Here is a 23,449-nt window from a genome sequence, read left to right as displayed (position 1 = left end):
CAGGGGGCACTGTTAGCCGTCTTGTCGATCGTCACAGAGTGGCCAGGTCGAGTCCGCTAGAGTGGCGCACCGTTAGGTCGCCGCTTGCCGGCGTTAGCAGTGACGTCGGGTGCACTGTAGCCACGCCGGCCCTGGTCAGCAGGGTAGGTGGGGCACTGTTGCCACGCCTCGGCTGACCAGAGGAGTTGGTGGGGCACTGTTGCCATGCTCACCCTTGGTGGAGACTCGTCCCATCGTACGGTTGGGATGGGACGGGAGCTGACTCGTGGCTGGGTTGAGGAACACGCCAAGGGAGAACTAGCTTGTTGGAGAAGTTTTGGTCGTGTCGGGTTCGGCCGTCTCGTGCCATCCATTGGGGCCGGGTTGAGGAGTTTGGCCGGGTCGAGGGACTTGGCCGGGTTGAGCAACCTGGCCAAGCGCGAGCTGGATTGAGGGGCGTTGCTGGCCCCGATGTGTTTGATAAGGACCTGGGTTCCGTTGCCTGCCCGGGGTTCATCCCCCCGACAGTAGTCCCCTAAGCTGTGAAGGTCCGCCGTCTTCGAGTAGGAGGGCCTTCGCAGTTCCCCCCGTGAGGAGGCGAAGTTTGCGACCGCCGAGTCTGGCAACACCCACCGTGTGCCGGCTTCCGGAAGCCGGATCGCGGCATCCCGACGCGGGCGGGAAACCGAGGAGTCCGTCGAATCTTGAGGCAATCTTTTGGGCTTTGCGCGGGCGCCACATGGCGCTCGGGAGCCGAAGGGGCCTAACAGGCCACGCGCGCGATGGGACAGGGTGATCGGCTGGGGCCTGCCACTGCATGCCCTCGGCCCACGCGCGCGGATTTATTGTGGCGTCCGCGAGTCGGTTGCCATTCTCGAGGCAGTTATTGCGTGCGTACGTGCGCACTTATTGCGGGGAAGTGGGAGGGGCGAGCGCAACCGATCCCACTTCCCCATGTTTTGAACTGGGGCTTATAAATTGGGAGGAGGGGCGGAAATCATTCTCGCTCACACTCCCTTGTCTCTTCGTCCTCCCTCTGCTTCTTGCGAACGCCGCATGCTGCGACGCCCGCCGCTTCGAGCAGGGCTTCACCGCCACTCTTCTCTTCTCTTTCTTCGCTTCGTCTTGCCGATGGCGCTCCCCTCGGGCTCGTGGATGGGCTCTTCCATCACTGTGGAGGACATCGCATACCTCCGCGGCACCAGGCGCTTGCCGAGGGAGACGGAGGTCGCTGTGCGCCCGCCGGGGGACGAGTAGGAGCCGCGGCCGGAGGGGACGGAGCGCCTGGTCTTCTACTCGCACTTCAAGCGCGGGTTTAGCCTCCCTGCGAGCCACTTCTACCGCACCTCCCTGGAGTTTTTCGGGCTCCAGCCCCATCATCTCGGTGCGAACGCCATCTTGCAGCTCTCCGGCTTCGTCACCCTGTGCGAGGGGTACCTGGGGGTCGAGCCCTCAATCGACCTTTGGGTGCGCTTCTTCGCCTTGAAGCAGCAGGGCCCGAAGGCCGGGGAGATGTCCTCCTGCGGGGCCGCCGTCTTCTACAAGCGAACGAGCGGGGGATGCCCCAAGATGCCGCTGGAGGATTCTACCAAGAAGTGGCAGAACTCCTTCTTCTACGTCTGCAACCTTGGCGTGGACCGCATCAACTTGCCGCCCTTCGTCGATGCGACGCCGCAGGGAAAACAGAACTGGAGCTACATCCCTCGGAATCCATCGCAGAAGGTGCTCAACTTGTGCCAGCGTGTGATGGAGATGAAGGAGCGGGAGGGGATCACCGGCACCGACCTTATCGCCACCTTCGTCACGCGCCGGATGCTACTGCTTCAGCAGCGTACCCACATCATCGACCTGATGACTGGTCTCCAGGACCCCAACCGGATGTTGAACCTGCGCCTGGGAGCGGACCAGGTCACCCGTCGGGTCAACGACATCTCCAAGGCCAACTGAAGAAGGATTGGGGGTTCGGGAAACCCCCATACAGCCAGGCGAACCCGGCACCGGCGGTGAGTCCTTGCTCTCTGTATTTTGCCGCCGCCCATCTTCTTGTTCGTCCCGATGCGACACGGCAGGTGCTTCTGAATGCCATTCGGCACCCATATGACCGGGTGCCGACGCAGGTGGTGCGGGCCGGCTCAGAGGAGCCCGTGGCCCATGGAGAGGAGGCGGAGGAGGCGGACGCCGATGCCGGCGCAGGGCGCCGCGCAGGTAATTTTCGGTGTTTTACATTTCTTGAGGTGCCGGTCGCGAGGCGGCGCGGGAATTTTTGACGCGAGTCGCTGGTGCAGTGGCGCCGAGTGGAGGAGGTGGCGACGCGGTTGGAGCCGGGTCGTCTTGGGGGACGGCGGCGGCGAGCGGTCCGCACGAGAAGGACAACGTGGCACCCCGAGGCCCGGCCGCGAAGCGCGCGGCGGACCCGGCGGCTGGGGCGAAACCGCCCGCCAAGAGGAGGCGACGTGCTCCGCAGTCGACGCCGGCGAGACCCGCCGTCCCGGTGGTGCCTGGATGAGTTCTCTTTCTGTTGGATTCGAGTTGCCGAGTGGCTTCCTTTAGTTCTTTCTTGTTTACTCCGTTGGGCTTCAGGTCGCCGATCTCATTGGCGCTGGCAGCGGCGGATGCCGTGCCCAGCGGGGGCGCCATGTTCCGGAAGACCCGGACCAGCCCCATCAACCGGGACGAGGAGATGGTCGATCCGGACCTCGGCCTGGACCCGGCCGACACCGAGGGCCTGGCCTGGCGGGACCAGAACAGGGCGGAGGAGGAGCTGGAGGCAGCGTCGGCCCAGGCTTGGGTCAGTGCGCGGCGGCGTGGGCACTGGCCGGCACGGAGGCGGCATGGCCCGAGATGCCGGCAGGGATGAAGTCGGCGGCGACGGTCTACATGCCATCATCAGAGGGAGAGCGCGACCAGAGCGGCCGTGCGGACGTGGTGGACCTCGACCGGGAGGCCGTGGTGGTTGAGGACGACACCCCGCCGTGGGCCGACGCGGTCGAGCGAGCGGGGGTCGAGGGAGGCGGCGGCGACGCCGTCTTGGAGGAGGCGCCGCAGGCGGCGCCGGAGGAAGTGCCTCGGGTGCCGACGGGTGGGGCGCCGTAGGCGACTCCGGTCGCCGTGCCGAAGAGAACGCTGGAGCGGGCGCCGGAGAGGGCGCCGGTCATGGAGGAGGCGGTCAGCGGCGAGTACGCCCTGGTGCCCAGGGCGGGGAGCCGTTGGGTCGCAGCCGGCTCGAGCTAGGCCCAGCGAGGTCTTCTTCGGGCCTATGACCCAGGAGGAGGCGGTGATGGGCGCCGTGAGCCAGCGCCTTCGAGGGCGCGCGGACGGGATCCAGGCCTTCGCCTAGGCCGTGTTGGAGCGGACGCGGGAGCTGGAGCGTGTCGTGTTCGTAAGTGCTTCCTTCGTCTTCTATCTTTTAGTGGGGGCGCGCTAGCGCACCCACTGGGTGTAGCCCCCGAGATTCAGGCCGACTGCGTAGCAGTTGGGTCGAATCTTAAACCGCTGTCTTGTGCTGATCATTGCTCCTTGTAGCAACTAGACTCCTACCGGGTCGGCGTCTTCAACCGGCTCTTGGGGAAGCACCGGCAGCCCAAGGAGCAGCTCGCCGCCAAGGACGAGGCCCTCCGCGACGCCACAGGTATCTTTCTTGCGTGCTATTTTTAGTGGGGGTGCGCTAGCGCACCCACTGAGTGTAGCCCCCGAGGTTCGGGCCAACTACATAGTAGTTGGGTCGAATCTTAAAGTAATCCTTTGTTTCTGAATCTTCGTTGTGCCGCTGCTGCAGCCGAGGTGTCGTCCTGGCGAACCCGGCTGATACGAGCCGGTTATCAGTATGACTGGGTCGTTGCTGACGTAGGCCGGCTTCGGGCCGAGGTGGCGGGGGCGAAGGAAGAAGCGGCAGGGACCCGGTGGGCGCTTGACGAAGCCGGCCGGCTGCAGGAGCAGCTGGCGGGCGACAAGAGCCGGCTCGAGGCCGAGGTGGACCGCCTCAAGGAGGAGGCGGCCAAGGTCGAGGAGGCCCAGCGGGCCCTTGCCGAGGTCGGCCAGCAACGTGACAAGCTGGCCGACGACAAGGGCCAGCTTCAGGCCGAGGTGGAACGCCTGAAGGCGTTGGGGACCACGATGGGGAAGGCCCACCAAGCGAAACTCCAGCGCTGCCAGGAGTACGAGAAGGCGGCCGAGGCCAAGGACGCCGAGCTGAAGGCGGCTCTTGCCAAGGTTGCTGACTTGGAGAAGACGCTTCAGGAGCATGACCGTACCATTGTCAGGGAGCGGCGTGGTATGTTGCTTGAAGCGCAGCACCTGGAAGAGTCCTTCTCTAGTAAGTGCTTCCTTTGGGTTTTGCCGGGTTGGGAAGCCAGCTTTCCTTCTCTTGGTTATTGATTTGTCTTGCTCTTCTTTTTGATAGGGCACTTCCCGGAGACGCGCCAGCTGGCGGAGGAGGCCGTCCGCTTTCAGTGAGGCCCGCAGGGAGTCGTTGGCTCCGGGACCGATCCGCAGGTTGCTTGAAACTTCTCGGAGATCGTGACTGCCTGCAAAGCTCGTCTGCGAGTCTTGAGCGAGCAAATGGGGCGACTCTCCGAGGCTCGCGCGGCGATGATGGCAGCCCTCTGGCCTGGCTCCGTTGCGCCGAACAGCTTCACGCGGTTGGCGCGGTGGTTGGAGGCGGGCCCGGAGCGGCTCCACGCGTGGCGTGTCTCCGCCGCCCGTGCCGGCGCCGAGATGGCGCTTAGGTTTGTGATGTCTTGGCATCCGGATCTGGTGCTGGATGCGCTGATGGGCCAGCGAGCCGGCGCGGAGCGCCAGCTACAGGCGGAGGCCGGACGGATCGCCGCTCGGGCCAGCTACAACGCCGGGTTCGCCATCCATGATGATTTCCAGCCGGAGCGAACAGACAATGGCGGAGTCGTGCCTGTTTACGACTTCGGCCTGCTTCTGGACGACCCGGAGGGCAGCTCCGAGGAGACGGGCGTCTATGGCGATGGGGACGCCGAGGAGGGAGACACCGGCGCCTCGGTGAACCCGGAAGCCACCAAGGGGGAGCCGACAGCTGCGCGACCCGGCGCTGGAGACGCCTGAGGCTGGCGCTGTCCTGTTTATCTTAGTAAAAATTTCTGTTAGGTAGCAGGTCCACCCACCCACTGGGGGTGTTTGGGTGTAATGAACTCCGGCCTTGGGTCTGTTTAACTTGTGATGTAAATATTTCGTGAGTGTTTGCGCTTCTGCTTTTCGTCTTCTGAGCCGTTTTCTTGCTTGCTTCCCCTCTTGGGCCTCCCCCCCGCGAGTCGAACGACCGGGCTCTGGTCCGTGAAAAGGAGTTTGTCCCTTGAGAGGAATGTGCGGTACTTAGGCTTTTCAAACGTTGAGCGCGAGCGAAACACCCACTAGGCCAGCTGGCGGCAATCCGGCGAAGCCGGTTGGTGAGCAGCCGGTCGTGCAGCAACTTAAGGTGGCGGGGCCGGGTTGGGCGATCCGGCGGACCTAACTTAGTATTCGTGCCGTGCTGGTGCTTTGGCCCATTTTACAACTCTTCCCCCCTTAAAAAGAATCTCGTCCTCGAGATTCCTAGGGTTACAGCACGAATGAAAGGATAACCACTCCGGGGAAAAACCTCGGGGTAAATGTACTAGATCGAGTGAAATAAAACTGGCAGCGTTTCTCCAGAAACAAAATTGGAGCTAACGAAAAAGAATTAGGGACGAGAAATGGCCAGATGAAAATGCCTCTTCGAGGCTCTGGGTTTGGAACGGGGTGTGCACAGTAGGGATAGGGATGATTTTGCATTCCCCGATTACTGCCCAAATGTACTCGTGGGTGAACCAGGGCTGCGTGCAGGATGCAATGCAGTCTAAAGTAATAAACAGACAGATGCAACAAATACAGGCAAAGGAAAAAGACACTAGACAAATCATACTAAGGTGTTTTAATGCTAGCGGGTATATGTAATCCTGATATACATATACCTACACCAGCGCGCATTTTATTATAGACTCGGGACGAGTGAATGTTGTTTTAGTGTATGTGTGCTACTGATTAAAATCTTGTTAGCAACACATTGCCAACCCTGTCAAACATTTCTGGTTGACAGAGAGACAAGCAAAAACAAACACAAAAACAAAAGCACAAAAGCATACATAAAACACAGCATACTGGTTACAAACAGTACAAGCATACAACAAAGCACGAACGCGCTACGGGCTAAACGAAACTTCTCACTCCGGGATACATGGTTCTATCCTCATATCGAGGATGAGCCGACAGACCGACCTACTCGCAGAAACACCTGACTGCGTGACTGAGGTAATTAATGCAGTGGACTGGCCTTGCTGGGGCTCTCCTGGAGGACGAAGACTGAGCCAATCTCCATCTTCATCGTCCGACACTTCTATGGGTCGGGGCTTTACTACTGGAGGTGTGGCTGAAATTGATCCAAGCAAATGCTGCTGGTGGATCCGGTAAAGAGCCTTGTCGAGGGTGACGATGTTTGGCTTAGGCCACAACACAGGCTGAGAGGGTAGCACTGGTTCGGATGGCATGGGGCGAACAGCTTGAGATGCAAATTTACGAGCATAATCTAAACATGACGTAATCTAAACATGGCATAAGTTCAGTCTAAACATGGCATGGCATCATGAAACTATGCTAAAAATAAACTACCAGTCATATCCAATGCAAACATAACATGTTACCTCTATGCAATCATCTCCTGTTCTACCATGGTTCTTTAAATGCAAATAACAACTTACTACTCATGCAATGCAACCAAACTTGTGCACTGAGTCCCTCGGACTCTCTTCCCAACAGGTTGTCTCGCAACCAAACAGTGATCATTCGCGGATCACAAACGGAACCACACTTGGTTCAACACTCACCGAGACCTCGTCTCGTGATCATATCAACACATCACCGTGATTTCTCATGACTATCTCATAGTTCAAGTCACCAAATTATTTATTACACATTATTCATCAACTTAGTTATTGCAAATTTATCCTCCATTTCGACCGAGACCTGATAGTGTGACCTGCTACGAACTTGTGCCCATGACCGAGGACGCGGCTATCGATAGATTTAACATACACTCTCTGCAGAGGTAGCGCACTTTACCCACACCACAGAACCCATGGCCTCGCACTCCCATTCGGGTGGACCAACGGCGTTCCGACAAAACTGATCTACTGCCATGACACTCTCCCGGCCACTCCGACCAACACCCCTTTTTGGGATCAGTCCTGGGTGACCTAGCCTACCAAAGGCAAAACGGCCACCGTCGTGGCAAAAACAGTCCAAACGATGACAAAGCGCGCAAAACAACTCAGGCCCACAAGGTTTATGTCCGCCTACCTAATCAGGGTAGCGCATTCCCATAACCTTCCCTCGTGGGAGGCACCGGCGAGAGGCATGAAAATAGACCCGTTAGGGCCTTCCCATACCAAGGCAAATGTGGCTGCACTGGAAAAAGCTCGATTTGGTGGCACTATGACATCCCAGTGATGACGGAGGAGGTTTGTTATTAAGTCATATTATTAACTTCTTCATCATCAATCATCATGCGAATATTTTTAACATGAATGCAACAACTAGCATGCAACATACAGATGCAGTAACAAAACATCAATCTTTTCAAGTGAACAGTGATAGCATATGAAACATGGCAATATCAAGTACTAGCATTCTCATCAGTGTAACAGAATCATCATAACAATGATACTACTAACATGGAACTAAACTAGACAGAAGCATGATATTATCAGCAACAACATCCAGCTAGCATGTCAACATAATACATGAGACCACAAGCATGCATGGCACATAACAAAAACATATAGCACGACTGAAATAACAGTAGACGGAACAGGCAAGAAACTACTGCAGCTAAACACACACACGAGGTGCAAGCAAAGTCACATGCAAGTTCAGGGCTCATGATAAGAGGTTGGCTTGCCTGGGGGTCGAGGAATACTCCGAGGATGAGTGTGGTCAACTCGTGGAAAAATTTGCCGGAGAACGGTTCTCTCTTAAAGGGACTGAATTAGAGCAAGCGCGAAATGGGCATTTTCAGAATGTACAAACATCTAGAAAATAGTCCCATCGAAAAGAGCTCGACGAACAAAGAACGTGAGCGTTGGAATCACCTCAAACGGAGTTACGGTTGCAAAGTTGTGGCCGTTCACTTTTTAGGCAGAAAAGTGGCTTAAATAGTGAACGTTCACAAAATAAGCACTTCGGCCGGCTGAGCTGAAAAAGAGAAAGCGCCTTTATGAGAATACGCCTTCAGAGAAGTGAAAACGTATTTTTATCTAGAGGAGCAAACGAATGCGCTTCCTAACCTGGGAAACGTATTCATGGGGTTACTTCTTCAGCGCGGGGAAACGGCTTTGCGGCGGGGCGCCTCCACTTATCCGACGTGGCGCTGGGCCAGGCCCTTCCATCAATGCCAGGTGGGGTCGCGTGGGGGTGGGGCCCGCCTGGCCCTGGCTTCTTCTTCCTCCCGCTCGAGTGCGCGCTAGGCCGAGGGAGGCGTCCGCCTCGACGGTGCTTGCCGGCGTGTTCGGCCACCGCTGGAGGCGTGCGGCCTACCCAGATGACCATGGGAGAGAGGCGCATCTAGAGGTGGTAGCCGCTGCCGCCGACGAGCTCTGTAGAGGAAGCAGCAAGGCCCGCGGCGGAGGGAGGCTTCGGTCGCCGGAGTAAGGGAAGCTATGGTGGAGGAAGGGAGGGGCTGAGGCTATGGGGAGGTCCACCGGAGCCTGGGGATGCAGTGGTGGTGGAGAAACGGCGAGGGGGGCACGGCATCACCGGAATCGAGGAAGAACCAAGGCGGCGGCCATGGCGATGGGGAGGGGATGGAGAGCTCCTCTAGCTCGAGCTAGTGGTTCGGGGGGGGGGGGTTGAGGACTGCGAGGGAGCTCGGGGCTACTTATAGCTGCGGAGAGAGCTCGAGAAGGGAGGGGTGAGGTGGCACGCGCGCGGCTACGTGTCCGCGCTCCGGCGATGAGCACGCGCGGCCAAGGGTCACAGGGAGAGGCGGGAAGGCGGCGAGGGGGAACCAGACGACGCGCAGGAGCTCGGGCAACGCTCGCGGACGAGAGGAGGAATCGGACAGGGGCGAGGAAGAGGACGATGCCCACGGGAGCACTGTTCGGTCTTTGGAACGGCTCACCGGAGAAGAAGACGGAGGGGGAGAGGGGTCCAGGGGAACGTCGACGACGATGCTGAACTACTGGACATGCAGGGACGAACCAAATCCAGCCGAAGCTGCTTTGCCGAGGCCAACAGTGCGGAGACCACCATTTTGGCCGGCACTGCCCGTGGTCACCACCGACAATGCGCGCTCTGGCTTTGTACTCCAGGCCAAACTATGTCTACAGAGTAGTCCATCCAAGGTGCATTAAAACCATGGCAATGCGAGAAGCAGAGGCACAGGAAACAGAGAGAACCAAGCTTCACAAGTTTGCTGTAGGAAACTTGACCACGCTTTTGTGATCAACATAGTGAGCTTAAGGAGTAAAATTGTTGTCAGGGAGGTTTAGGATAGTAAGGACTACGGTCCTGGGAATTATGAGGGCATGAGGACAAGTATTTAGCATAGTTGCAGTACAAATGCCAAATCTAGTCCAGAACCCAAATGACGAAGAAGCACTCACTAGGAGTGTTGGATTAGGCTACCACTTGGCAAATCTTGATTGTATGGTCATATAATGATGCTATAAAAATATCATACCAAATGGACTTGCCAAATTGGTACTTGTTTCACAAGCATCTCTTCTGTCTAGAAACTTGAGAAAAATCCTCAGGGCAAATGGCTAATTGAAATGAGCCCAAATTTTGTGGAGATAGGTTATATGAGTAGGAGAAGGCTTAGGAAAAGTTTCAGCCATAATGGAGCAAGATAAAATATACTTGCTTCACAAACTGAAAATTTGGACAAAAACCAAGAATTGCTCCTGTGCTCACATAGTTCAATGAAATGAGCTGAATTTAAGTGGAGGCTAATGATTTAGGATATTTGAGAATATGGCAAGGTTTCATCCCATTTTGAAACTCTATGAAGGTACTTCCTTCACCAAGTTACAATCTGGTCAGAAACTTTGAAAAATTGCACAGGGAGCTAAGGTGAATGGATTGAGCTCATCTTTGGTATCCATGGTTTATTTATCCCTGTTAGTCACCCTGCTAAATTGCAGCTCAATTGGAATTAGGAATAAAGCACTTCCTTTGCAAAAATTCAGAGAAGGCAGAAACTTGCATTGGATCATGTGCTCAAATTATGATCTTTGAAGCATGGGTTTGGATGGAAATGGTGAATATATAGCAAGTACAAGCTCCAAAAATTATTTGGGAATGTTCCTTGCTATAAAAATAGTAGCTCCTTTGGAAAATGGCAGAAATGCAATATTGGCTTAAAATAGGAAAAGGCAATTTTCCTTATTTAAAAATGGCCAATATTTTTGCCAGAGCTAAGATTAGGCACAAATATCATCTCCACAAATTTGCATGAATTTAGGAGATGGCTAGCTACGCCTTTGGATTTTTATTCCTCAGAAAGGCAAGAAAAGGAATAAATCACAATTCAAAAATATTGGATGGGACTTAGCAATATTTTTACACATCCATGGTGTAGATGGATAGGAGGGTCTCTGGGAACAGATGGGATGATCAACAGATCAAAGAAAATGATGTCTCCTTTGTAATCACAAATGCCACATTCAAATTCCAAAAATTTGGAATTAGGGTTAGAGAGGGTTTGGGATGATGCAATTAAGGTCTTGCCCACTGAAAAAAGACATGAGCAAGCTTCTGAATGGTTGGAAATGACAAGAATTCTCAGAGTCATCCAGCAAACTCAGGATAAAGATGTTGAAAATGATTGCCAGGAAGGAATAACAGCACAAAAATTGATAACCCAATTTTGGGGCTGTTACATCTCGAGGCCATCGTCGGTGCCTTCGACGAAGACTACGAGGTGTTTTCTCAGCGTGCATGTGCTTACCTCATCTCGAGAGCCAGCAGGTTGGTGCCCAGAGCGGCTCAGGCAACTCACCACTACGACGAGGGCACCCACAAAGCGGGGGCCTCGCCCTCTTCCATGTCCAAGGAGCCAATCATCATCGATATCTCCGAGAACGAGGAGTAGCTTGTCTTATTAGCTCACTATAAGGACCCATGTTCAGTTTGCTAGCTACTGCCTTTCCTTAACAAATTCTAGTGAATTGTGCTATCTACTTTTACCATGCAATCTTCTGCTCTAGAGTATATGTTCTATATGTTGTGCAATGTGGTGTTCAGTTAACTGTTTGGTTCAATTCTGCAAATGTGATGTTCAATTCTTCAGGCTGCAATTTTGTATTGTCTTCCGTGTGAGAAATAAATCAAATTTATCTTTACAAAATACATGAGAAACGAATACAATTGCTATATTTCCAAGTTGTCAAGCATGCTTGGTTTGGTTATACATTGTGCAATGTGGTGCTCAGTTAACGTTTGGTTCATTTGTGTTGTGGTGTTTAGTTAACTGTTTGGTTTAATTCTGCAATGCGATGTCCAATTGTTGTGGCTGCATTCTGTTATTGTATACCATGTGAGAAATAAATCGAATCTGGCTGTACTAAATACATGAGAAACAAATACAATTGCTATATTTCCAAGTTGTTAAGCATGCTTGGTTTGGTTAACTGTCTGATCTTCTATTAGGAATATGTTATATTGTGCAATGTGGTTCTCAGTTAATATTTGGTTCATTTGTTGTGGTGTTTACTTAACTAGATGGTTCAATTCTGCAATGCGATGTCCAATTGTTGTGGCTGCATTCTGTTATTGTATACCATGTGAGAAATAAATCGAATTTGGCTACACTTAATACATGAGAAACATATACAGGTGCTATATTTCCTAGTTCTTAATCATGCTTGGTTTGGATAAATGGGTTTTCCATGTGGCTTGAATTAATCTGATGAATCTGCAGTGTACTTATTTTTCATCAACATATTTTACTGATAGCATGCGAACCCTTACTTAACCTGATGACTAACTACCTTATATGTGTTGCAGGGAAACAATGGGAAGCACTGAGGTTTACAATCGAGGTTAGCACGTGCATGGTCCGTTGTCTAATAGCATATTATTGTGCAATTGCAGGAACCATTCTAATATTTAGGTTTTTAACTATTTGGTCTTGCACATGTAGGTCCTGCTATCAGAGGTTTTGACCCACTGTTCGACCCTTTTTGCATATGGGGAAATGAGTTGTCCATGAATATCAGTCAAGTCAAGAAACTCTGAAAGATTGTTAGGATAAAGAAATTAGCGACAAAAAACAACAAGATCTTTGTCTGCACAATGAAGAAGACATCAGTTCACTACAAGATGGTACTAACTATTATACCTTGCCTTTTTTTATTCCTTTGCCCCATTTCCAATATAGAGAAGATATTTATGCGCATCCTTGTTTTCAGGCGTTTCCAAAGCAGTTCTCTGATGATTACCTCTCAAACCACCTCTATGGTCAGGAGGCGAGGAAGGTTTTCATACAACACCCACGGTTCAATATTGAAGTGTTTCTGAAGAGGACGAAGGACGGACGGTCAATCATCCACAGGCACTGGCCTAAAGTTGCAAAGACCTTCAACATGAATGAAGGATCAATATTTGCCTTCCACTTCAGCAGTTTTCCAGATGAGATGCATCTGTCTATATACCGTCTATGATGCTAATTTCAAAAGGTTCTACATGTTGCATGTGAAACTTGGTGCTGGTGCAGTTGTGTAATGGGGTAGCTGAGTGCTCAAGCTATATCATGTTGTACTCTCTGATGTATTTCAATTATGAAATTCTGCTTCCTTAATATGGAAATGAAATATATTATGTGCTTAATATGAATGTCAATTAGATTAATAAATGGATTATTAATAATAGGGAAATTAACCTGCTAATTGGGTTTTGCTATTGCAAACGGTTATTGAAAAAATACCGTGGGCGATGACCTCAGGCAACGCACACAGTTCTAGGAATAAACCGTGTTGGATCAATGAACAATCACACACGACTTTCTCTTGAAAACTGTTTGCGTTAGGCCACCTTGCGCAAACGTTTACCACATAGAAACTGTGTGTGATGGCTAGCCTTTGCCACACAGTTTCTTCTATGGACCGTGTGTGATGCATTCAATAACGCAAACGATAAAATTGTTAATATCGTCTGCAATGGCAATGCTATCACAAACGATTTAACGGGAAAAATTGTGTGTGATGTACCTGCGAACGGAAACGTTTTCCTTGGAGCGACTGTGTGGGATGTAATACGAACGGAAACGTTTAGCGGGGACTGACTGTGTGGGATGTACTTGCGACCGGAAACAATTTCGCATGTATAATTGTATTTTTAGCTCTACCGTACGTATTTCCATATTTGAGCGCTCGTCGGTCGCACACGACCTCATTTTGCTGAGCGTGTGTGCCAGGAGGGCATATCCCCGACGGTTTTTGGGTCGTGTGGGAAGGACCCCCCTATCGCCCACACTCACTAGACGACGGTTCCAAATGCCGTCGCGGAAAGGGGTTAAAAACCGTTTGTATAGCACCGACGCGTACCAGTGACATGTTCCTCTGACTATGAGATTATGCAACTCACGAATACCGGAGGAACACCTTGTGTGCTATCAAATGTCACAACGTAACTAGGTGATTATAAAGATGCTCTACAGGTGTCTCCGAAGGTGTTTGTTGGGTTGGCATAGATCGACATTCGGATTTGTCACTCCGAGTATCGGAGAGGTATCCCTGGGCCCTCTCGATAATGCACATCACTATAAGCCTTGCAAGCAATGTGACTAATGAGTTAGTTACGGGATGACGCATTATAGAACAAGTAAAGAGACTTTCCGGTAACGAGATTGAACTAGGTATGACGATACCGACGATCGAATCTCGGGCAAGTATCATACCGATGACAAAGGGAACAACGTATGTTGTTATGCGGTTTGACCGATAAAGATCTTCGTAGAATATGTAGGAGCCAATATGAGCATCCAGGTTCCGCTATTGGTTATTGACCGGAGATGTGTTTCGGTCATGTCTACATAGTTCTCGAACCCGTAGGGTCCGCACGCTTAACGTTCGATGACGATTTGTATTATGAGTTATGTGATTTGATGACCGAAGTTTGTTCGGAGTCCCGGATGAGATCACGGACATGACGAGGAGTCTCGAAATGGTCGAGAGGTAAAGATCGATATATTGGAAGGTTATATTCGGACACTGGAATGGTTCCGAAGTGTTTCGGGTATTTTTCGGAGTACCGGGAGGTTACTGGAACCCCCCGGGAGAGTAATGGGCCTTAATGGGCTTTAGGGAAACGAGAGAAGTGCCTCAGGGGGTGGCTGCGCGCCCCCCCATGGGCTGGTCCGAATTGGACTAGGAGGGGGCGGCGCCCCCCTCTTTCCCCTTCCCTCCTTCTCCTAGTTGGAATAGGAAAGGGGTGGGGGGCGAATCCTACATGGACCGGGAGTCCAAGTAGGACTCCCCCCTTGGCGCGCCCCCTCTAGGGCCGGCCTCCTCTTCTCCCCTCCTTTATATACGTGGGAGGGGGGCACCCCAAAGGCACAACAAGTCTTCTCTTAGCCGTGTGCGGTGCCCCCCTCCATAGTTACACACCTCGGTCATATCGTCGTAGTGCTTAGGCGAAGCCCTGCACCGGTAACATCATCATCACCATCGCCACGCCGTCGTGCTGATGGAACTCTCCCTCGTCCTCAACTGGATCAAGAGCTCGAGGGACGTCATTGTGCTGAATGTGTGTTGAACACGGAGGTGCCGTACGTTCGGTACTTGGATCGGTTGGATCGTAAAGACGTTCGACTACATCAACCGCATTACTAAACGCTTCCGCTTTCGGTCTACGAGGGTACGTGGACACACTCTCCCGTCTCGTTGCTATGCATCTCCTAGATAGATCTTGCGTGATCGTAGGTAAATTTTTGAAATACCGCGTTCCCCAACAGATTGGCCGTGCTTCGATCCACTTGGTGAACTTGTCCACCGCCACCAGCAAATGCGTCTATCCTCCTCGGGCGGTCTTGAAGTGTCCTACCATGTCGAGTCCCCAGACCGCAAAGGGCCAGGTGATCGGGATGGTTCGGAGTGCTGATGTCGGCTGGTGGTTGCGCTTGCTGAAGCGTTGGCATCCCTCACACTTGAGGACAAGCGACTCAGCGTCTTGGAGGGCCGTGGGCCAGTAGAAACCATGGCGAAAAGCCTTGGCCACTAGGGATCTCGAGGCGGCGTGGTGCCCGCACTCGCCGTGATGTATGTCGAGGAGGATCTCAATGCCCTTGTCTTGCTCAACGCAGCGCTGGAAAATGCCCGTCGGACTGCGCTTGACGAGCTCGTTGTTGATGATGCTGTAGGCGGATGCCCGGCGCTGCACTTGTTGGGCTTCTGTCTTATCCATGGGGAGAACACCGTTCTCTAGGAACTCCGAGATGGGCAGGGCCCGCGACGGGGCCGTCACCACAGTGAGGATGGCCACCATGGCGGGCTCCTGGGCGGCAGCCCCCAGGTCGGGAACGGCGACGGCCGGGTCGAGGACGACGGCGGCCGGGTCGAGGGCGGCAGCCCCCGAGCCGGATTGGGCAGCTCCCGGGCCGGGTTCAGCAATCCCCAGGCTGGGTTCGGCGCTCCCCAGGCTGGGTTCGGCGCTCCCTAGGCCGGGCTCGGCAGCCCCCGGGCCGGGTTCGGCAGCCCCCTGGCCGGGTTCGGCAGTCCCCGGGCCGGGTGGAGCCGCGGCTGGGTTGTCTGGGACGAATATGGACTCGGAGTCCGGAGACGGCTTGACGGAGGGCTTGTGCAGGTGCTCGAGGGAGACGCCGGATATGATGGATTGCCGGGATGAGCTAATCTTGGCTAGTGCATCGGCGGCCTCATTCTTCGCGCGCGGGACGTGGAGGAACTCGCAGTCGTCGAAGAAGCCGGACAGCTGCTGGACGAGGAAGCGGTAGCTTGCCATGTTGGAGTCGCGGGCGTCCCACTCGCCGGAGCACTGTTGTATTACCAAATCCGAGTCGCCGTAGCACAAGATGCGCCGGATGCCGAGTTCCTTGGCGAGCCGGAGGCCATGCACAAGGGCTTCGTACTCGGCGATGTTGTTGGAGGCGGCGAAGTGGATCTGGAGCGCATATCGGAGCCGGTCGCCCTTCGGGGAAGACAGCACGATGCCGGCCCCCAGCCCGAGGCGCATCTTGGAGCCGTCGAAGTGCATGCGCCTGTGCGTCGAATCCGACGGTGGCGGCAGGTACTGAGTCTTGGTCCGGTTGACGAGGAAGTCAGCCAGGGCCTGGGACTTGATCGAGGTGCGGGGCTCGTAGAGGATGGTGTGGCCGGCTAGCTCGATCGCCCACTTGGCGACCCGGCCAGAGGCATCCCGGCAGCCAATGATCTCACCGAGAGGGGCAGTGCTGACCACGGTGACAACATGCTCTTGGAAATACTGCTTCAACTTCTTGGCGGTAAAGTACACGACGTAACACATCTTCTGGTAGTGCGGGTAGTTCTGCTTGGAGGCGGAGAGCACCTCGCTCAGGTAGTAGACCGGGCACGGGAGGGCTTGGATCTTGCCCTTCTCTGGTCGCTCGACCACCAACACCGTGCTGACCGATCGCGAGGTGGCGGCAATGCTAAGCAACAGTGGCTCCTTCTCGGTCGTTGCAGCCAGGACGGGTGCGGTGGAGAGCATGCGCTTTAGATCCCCGAAAGCTTCGTCCGCCTGGTCGTTCCATTCGAACGGCGTCGTCTTCTTCATCGGCTGATACAGGGGCAAGGCACTCTCGCCCAGCCGGCTGAGAAACCGGCTGACCGAGGCCAAGCAACCGGTGAATTTCTGGACATCGCGCAGCCGAGCCGGCTGGCGCATGCGCTCGATGGCCTTGATCTTCTCCGGGTTCACCTCAATGCCGCGCTTCAAGACGAGGAAGCCGAGTAGCTTTCCGGCCGGCACGCCAAAATCGCATTTCTCCGGGTTGAGCTTGACCCGATACTCGCGCAGGTTGGCGAATGTTTCCTTCAGGTCGTCGAGGAGCGTGAGGTGCTGCTTGGTCTTCACCATGATGTCATCCACGTAAACGTGGATGTTGCGGCTGAGTTGCGGCAGTAGGCATTTCTGCATGCAGCGTTGGAATGTGGCACCGGCGTTCTTCAGGCTGAACGACATGGTGATGTAGCAATACGCCCCGAAGGGCATGATGAAGGACGTCTTCAGGGCGTCGGCCGGGTCCAGCTTTATCTGGTGATAGCCGGAGTAAGCATCCAGGAAGGACATGAGCTCACAGCCGGCGGTGGAGTCGATGACTTGATCGATCCGCGGGAGGGCGAATGGATCCTTGGGGTAGGCCTTGTTCAGGCTGGTGTAGTCGATACACATGCGCCAGGTCTTGTTCTTCTTCAGGACGAGGACTGGGTTGGCCAGCCACTCGGGGTGGAACACTTCCATGATGAAGTCGGCTGCCAAAAGCTTGGCAACCTCTTCACCGATGGTTCTTCTCTTTTCCTCGAAGAAACGTCGTAGGGGTTGGCGGACAGGCTTGGTGTCCTGAGTTTGTGCTCGGTGTACTTCCTCGGAATATCCGGCATGTCCTTTGGGGTCCATGCAAAGATATCCCGATTCTCACGGAGGAAGTCGACGAACTCGCCTTCCTATTTGCTGTCGAGGCGGGTGCCCATGACAACGTACTTGCTGCAGCTGGGGTCTTCCGGGTTCAGCTTGACCTTCTTGGTCTCCTTGGAGGGCTGGAACGAGGCCTCGTCGGCCGGCTCCTTGGCCGAAGCCGGCACTGCCGGTATCTCGTTGGCTAGCGCGACAATCCGGTCGAGCTGGCGCCACTCCTCGGCTATGGCCAGCGACTCGGCCAGTCGGGCGCCGTCTCGGGCGCACTCCAGGGACTTGTGATAGTCGCCGGTGATGGTGATGAGGCCCTTCGGACCCGGCAGCTTCATCTTCAGATAGGCGTAGTGGGGGACCGCCATGAACTTGGCGAGTGCGGGTCGGCCCAGAAGCGCATGATATGCGCTGGACAGATCCACCACCTCAAACCAAAGCGGCTCGCGTCGGAAGTGGCCGCTGGTGCCGAACAGGATGTCAAGCCGGATCCGGCCGATCGGGGAGCAGGAGAGGCCGGAAACGATGTCGTGGAAGATCATCCGGGTCGGCTCCAGGTCTTTGGCCTCGAGGCCGAGCTTGGTCATGGTGTCGCGGTAGAGGATGTTGATGCTGCTGCCGCCATCGATGAGGACCCGGGAGAACTTGCACGTGCGCTGAGGCGCGGCAATGGTGGGGTTGAGGATGAGGGCGTAGCCACCAGGGTTCGGCATGACGGCCGGGTGGTCTTCCCGGGTCCAGGTGACCGGGCGCTCCGACCAGTGCATGTACTCCGGCTTGGCCGGGATGACGGTGTTCACCTCCTGCCGAAGCAGGCGCTCGCTATGCTTGTCATCACCGAGGCTGGTGAAGACGATGTAGGTCGCGTTCTGGTCGGGGTAGACATCGTCGCGCATCGCGCCGCCTGCCGGAGGCGGAGGAGGAGGAGGCGGCTGCCCTGCTCCCGGAGCCGGAGCCGGAGGGGGCAGGATGTCACCCCGCATGATGCGCTTGGTGATGGCGCACTGCCGAAGCATGTGCGTGGACGGCCTTGCGCCGCTGTGGTGCTTGCAGGGAGTGCAAAGCATCTCCTCGAAGCTCATGGCGGGTTGCCATGTCGTCTTGCCGGTTTGCCGGTGTTTGGCGGCCGGCTCGGCCGGGGCTGCCTGATCGGCGGCCACGATGAGCCGGTTGTCGTAGCGCTGAGCCGGCTGGTCGGCCTTGCGCTTGTTGTTCTGCTGATTGCTCTGTTGCCGGCTGCCTTCGCCGGCCGGCTTTGGGGGGGGGGGGGGACTGGCTTCGCCTTGCCAGCTTCGTCCAGCGCCACTTGGATCTTCATGGCGGAGTCGGCGTTGGCGTACTTGTCCGCTGTCACCATGAGCGCGACCATGGTGGCCGGCTCGGAGCGTAAGAGCTTGTGCTTGAGGAGGGTGCCGTCTCGGCACCCACTGACGAAGTATTGGATGGCCTGGACTTTGTGGACGCCCTCGCAGCTGTTTCGGAGCTCGGTCCAGCATGCGAGGTACTCACGACCGGTCTCCGTGGGCCCCTGCACGCACATGGCGAGCTGGCTGGGGCGGCCGGGTCGCTTGTAGGTGCCGGTGAAGTTGCGCACGAAGGCCTGCTCGAAGTCGACCCACGTGTTGATGCTGCCCGTCGGCAGGCTGTTCAACCACGTGCTGGCCGAACCCTGGAGCATGAGTGGTGCGTAGTGCATGGCGAGACGGCGGTTGCCGCCTGCGATGCCGATGTCGGTGGTGTAGTCGATGAGCCAGTCCTCCGGCTTGACGGTGCCGTTGTACTTGGGGGTGTCGCGGGGGAGCGTTAACCCTTTGTGGAAAGGATCATCCCGGATGCGCGGGCCGAAGCACGCCGGCCCGATGGCGTTGTTCTCCTCCAGCTCCAGGGAGAGGACGAGTTGGTCGAGGCGGTGGCGAGCGTCGGTGTCGTCGATGGCGCGCGGGCCCAGCCGGCTGACGACCGCGCCGCGGGGGGCGGGTCGGCTGAAGCCGGACGATGTCCTGGTTGCGGGGGAGGATCACGTTGGCACCGGTCTTCTGGGGCCGGCTCATCGCCCAAGCCGCCGGTAGTCGCCGGAGCGTGGTTGTGCCGGGTCCGGGTGCGGCCGGAATGCGCCTCGCCGGGTGGCGAAGATGCCTTGTTCTGCTGGTCCCCGGGACCGTTGGTGTGTATGGAGCCGGATCCCGCCGGCTTGGCGAGTTGGTTGAGGCGGTCCTGCTGCGCGTTGGCCGTGTCGAGGAGGTCGTTCACCCGCTTCAGGCGGTCCTTCATCTCCTCGCCGGCGAGCTGATCCAGGCCGACTGCGGCCGCCTGGGTGGCGCACATATTCTTCACGGGGGTCTTGTAGACGGGAGGGACTGCGCCGAGGGCGCGGTCGATCGCGCTGCCCCGGGCCCGCACGTCGGCGACCCAGCTTGGCTCGGCCGCGGCGGGCGTGAAGCCGTAGGCGGCGTTGCGCTCCAGCTGAGCGGAGTCCAGGCGGCCCTGCGTGGCAGAGAGCGTCTTGGATAGGTCCAGCAGGCGCTGGCGGTCTTCCTCGAGCTGAGTCCGGGTCTCGGCGATGTTGGAGGCGTCGACGTCGGTGGTGATGGGGATGCGGAGGCTCTGCATCATGGCGCGTAATGGGTTGGGCGAGTTGGCGCGACCCGCTATGGCCCTGGCTTCGGCGGCCTTCCTCGCCACGTTGGACGAAGAAGAAGCGCGAGTGTCGGTGACGAACACCTTCACGCAAAGGTCCATTGCCCCGGCGGGCGTGCCGCCGCCGAGGGGAATGGGGGAGTCGGAGATGTCAAGTACCTCACTGGGGTGCTCATCGGCCGCGGGCACATCGGAGATGCGGAGCGCGGCGAAGGAAGCGGCGAGCGCGTCGATGACGTCATCCGCCAGCGTGACGGGCTCGTCGGAGTCGGAGAGAGCCCCCGTTTGGAACATGGCTCCGGCCGGGACCTCGAGCTGCCCCACGGTGGGCGCCAACTGTCGTGGTGGGCGCACGGCAGATGCCAAGGGATGGCTAAAGAGAGGAGGAGGCTCGAGGGCACCGGTGGGCTCCAGAGGCGAGGTCGGCATGAGCGAGCGAGGGACGCAAGACATACCCAGGTTCGAGCGAGCGAGGGGCTCTCCGGAGAGATAACACCCCTAGTCCTGCCGAGTGTGGTTTATATGTAACAGTACAAAGTTGCTCCTAGAGCTGTATGGAGGAAGAAGGAAGACATGCCAAGGCTTAGGCTGCTCCCTCTCCTAGTGTGTGGCTAGTCTAGTTGATCTCTTGTCCGCCCGTATGCATGAGGGATCCTTGGGGGGTTTTATAGGTCGCCCCCAGGGATACAATGGTAATGTTACAAGGCCATGGGGCCGGGTTGTCATTGTCCGGGAAGCCGGTGCTGGGACCCGTCGGGTTCTCCGGGCACAGGCCCCGTGCGCCAGGGGGCACTGTTAGCCGTCTTGTCGATCGTCAAGGAGTGGCTGGGGCGAGTTCGCTACTGTGGCGCACCGTCAGGTTGCTGCTTGCTGGCGTCAGCAGTGATGTCGAGTGCACTGTAGCCACGCCGGCCCTGGTCAGCAGGGTAGGTGGGGCAGTGTTGCCACGCCTTGGCTGACCAGAGGAGTTGGTGGGGCACCGTTGCCATGCTCACCCTTGGATGGAGACTCGTCCCATCGTACGGCTGGGATGGGACGGGAGCTGACTCGTGGCCGGGTTGAGGAACACGCCAAGGGAGAGCTGGCTTGTTGGAGAAGTTTTGGTCGTGCCGGGTTCGGCCGTCTCGTGCCTGCCGTTGGGGCCGGGTTGACGAGTTTGGCCGGGTCCAGGGACTTGGCCGGGTTGAGCAAGCCGGCCAAGTGCGAGCCGGATTGAGGGGCATTGCTGGCGCCGATGTTTATGAAAAAGATCCGGGTTCCGTTGCCTGCCCGGGGTTCATCCCCCCGACAAGAGAGGTCACTTCTCTCTATATATGTTCATGACGATCTTGTGTAATTAATGATTTCCTTCATTTGCTTACTAGCTAGCGTGGAGTTCTCTCTATATTATAGTATCAAGCGTCGACCAAGCATGGAGAAAGAGAGGTCACTTCTCTCTATTAGCTAGCTAACACAATATGAAACCCCTAAATTAACCCTCCAAAACCCCTACCCCCCTCTTTAAAAAAAATAAAAAACCCAGCGCATGCGAACTGCTGATGCGTGGCTGCCTTTTGGTCCTGGTTGGTGTTACCAACCGGGACTAAAGGTCCTCCTGCCTGGGCGCCCCACAGCGGCCACGTGGAGCTCCTTTGGTACCGGTTCATAAGCTAACCGGGACTAAAGGTTTTGGGCATTAGTCCCGTTTGTTTTGTCCCGGTTCCAGAACCGGGACTAAAAACCGGGACTAGTACCATGTTTTCTACTAGTGTTTTGTCTTAATGTGTCCCAAAGCTTATGTAAGCAAGATGCTAACCTACATAGCGCTCTTAGGAGGAACACACCTATGTGAGCCCGACTACTGGCCACAGTCTATGAGATTGGGTAATCTCTAGGAAGCTCATGAGAAGGTAAGGAGTATGACTAATAAGCTCCACCCGTGGGGTTTAGCCTTCGGCAGCCACGTATCAGCTGACAATAGGCGAAACTTCTGCACGTTGAAGCGTCAATTCAAGGAATATTCCATTTTTCAGTTGTGAAGAAGTCTAATCCTATTGCTCTAGGCGGAAGTTCAACTTAACAGTCTCCACTGAAAAATCCGGTATATTAAACATTGTTTGGAACAGTTGACAAACTTATGTGCCTCAAGATCTGGTGGGGGATTGTTGGATTATAGATGGTCTTAGGCCCATATAAGACAATAATCCCTTGTTGATCTCTAAGGCCCATTTAGGTGTATGGCAAGTGGTGGGAAGTTTAGTACCATACAACTATAGTAAGAAGAGTGAGACCCCTTTATAAGGGCCGCTTTACCACATGTCATTGGGATCTTGGGTAGAGGAGCTGTACACACGTGCTCCTCCTCCGCTGCCCGCCTCGCCTAGTCACGACGCGCATTTGCGCCACGGGTTGCGGGAATGAACCGAGCCGAAGCTTATTTTTGCCGGTCAGAAATGGTTAATTAATCTCGGATTAATTGACGAGTCGCTACAGTAGTGCCACTGCCCAAGAGGTTGGACCATGGGCTATTCGCGGACTCGGTCGTGGGCCTGAGCCCAGGTCTATTTACCTGACGGTCTATATAAGAAGGCGCTGGCCTATGAAGTGACCTAACTCAGTTCATTCACTCCCTCCGCACAATCCTAGCCGTCATCTACTATTCCTCTCTGGGTGCTGCTTCCGGCGATCCCATCCCGACGACCGCGTGCACGGTTGGTCGGGAGAGCAGGTGCCTCCAAAACTTTGTCTTCGAGATCCTGCCCGAGAGAACGGCAATAAGGTTTGTGGGGAGCGTCTCGACGCGACTGCTCCCGATCCGTTCCCATCTTCGTCCGCCTCTGCTTCCACTACTTCCCCTGCATCGACTCCATGGCTGACGACAAAGCCGCCATGAAGAAGGCCTCGGCCGATGCCGACGCTGCCGCTGCTGCCGCCGCCTTGGCCTAGCCAACCGGAGGGTATGACTCTTTCATCCCCTATTTGCTTGTCCATATGCCGGCCGTATATATGCTGTTCATAAATGTTTTCGGTTCTATGTATTGTACTTGCTCACATGCTTTGGTATCGGTATGAGATGCATACCGTATTTGCCATGTTTATGTATACTCGTGGATTAGATTAGTCAGAAAAATGATAACATTTCCAACACATATTATGTGCATGCACTTAAAAGAACATGTTTACTCCTCCAAAGCAAACGCAGAGCAGTGAACATGTA

General features: G+C 55.4%; 1 protein-coding gene across 1 annotated transcript; it reads right to left on the bottom strand.

Annotated features, from left to right (window-relative positions):
* Positions 1-5,648: 5,648 nt before the first annotated feature.
* LOC141040706 (uncharacterized) lies at positions 5,649-18,512 on the bottom strand. Its single transcript, XM_073506824.1, has 8 exons — positions 18,252-18,512; positions 17,727-18,194; positions 17,482-17,594; positions 17,065-17,362; positions 16,537-17,022; positions 16,087-16,452; positions 15,210-16,005; positions 5,649-5,818 (listed from the first exon to the last, which is right to left on the bottom strand). Exons 1-8 carry the CDS (start codon positions 18,510-18,512, stop codon positions 5,649-5,651), a joined length of 2,958 nt encoding a protein of 985 aa, XP_073362925.1.
* Between the last annotated feature and the right edge of the window lie 4,937 nt (positions 18,513-23,449).

This window comes from Aegilops tauschii, chromosome 2, assembly GCF_002575655.3.
Source record: "Aegilops tauschii subsp. strangulata cultivar AL8/78 chromosome 2, Aet v6.0, whole genome shotgun sequence".
Taxonomy (NCBI): domain Eukaryota; kingdom Viridiplantae; phylum Streptophyta; class Magnoliopsida; order Poales; family Poaceae; genus Aegilops; species Aegilops tauschii.
Note: the sequence above shows the minus strand (reverse complement) of the source record. Positions and strands in the feature narration are given on the sequence as shown.

Bases quoted from the DNA above. Each gene is read 5' to 3' on its own strand.
- LOC141040706 (XM_073506824.1), bottom strand. From the start codon at position 18,512: ATGCGCGACGATGTCTACCCCGACCAGAACGCGACCTACATCGTCTTC. The intron at 18,195-18,251 runs GTCCTCATCGAT...ACCATGACCAAG, and splicing joins GCACGTGCAAGTTCTCCCGG to CTCGGCCTCGAGGCCAAAGA. The intron at 17,023-17,064 runs GTGAAGACCAAG...GACGACCTGAAG, and splicing joins TTTACGTGGATGACATCATG to GAAACATTCGCCAACCTGCG.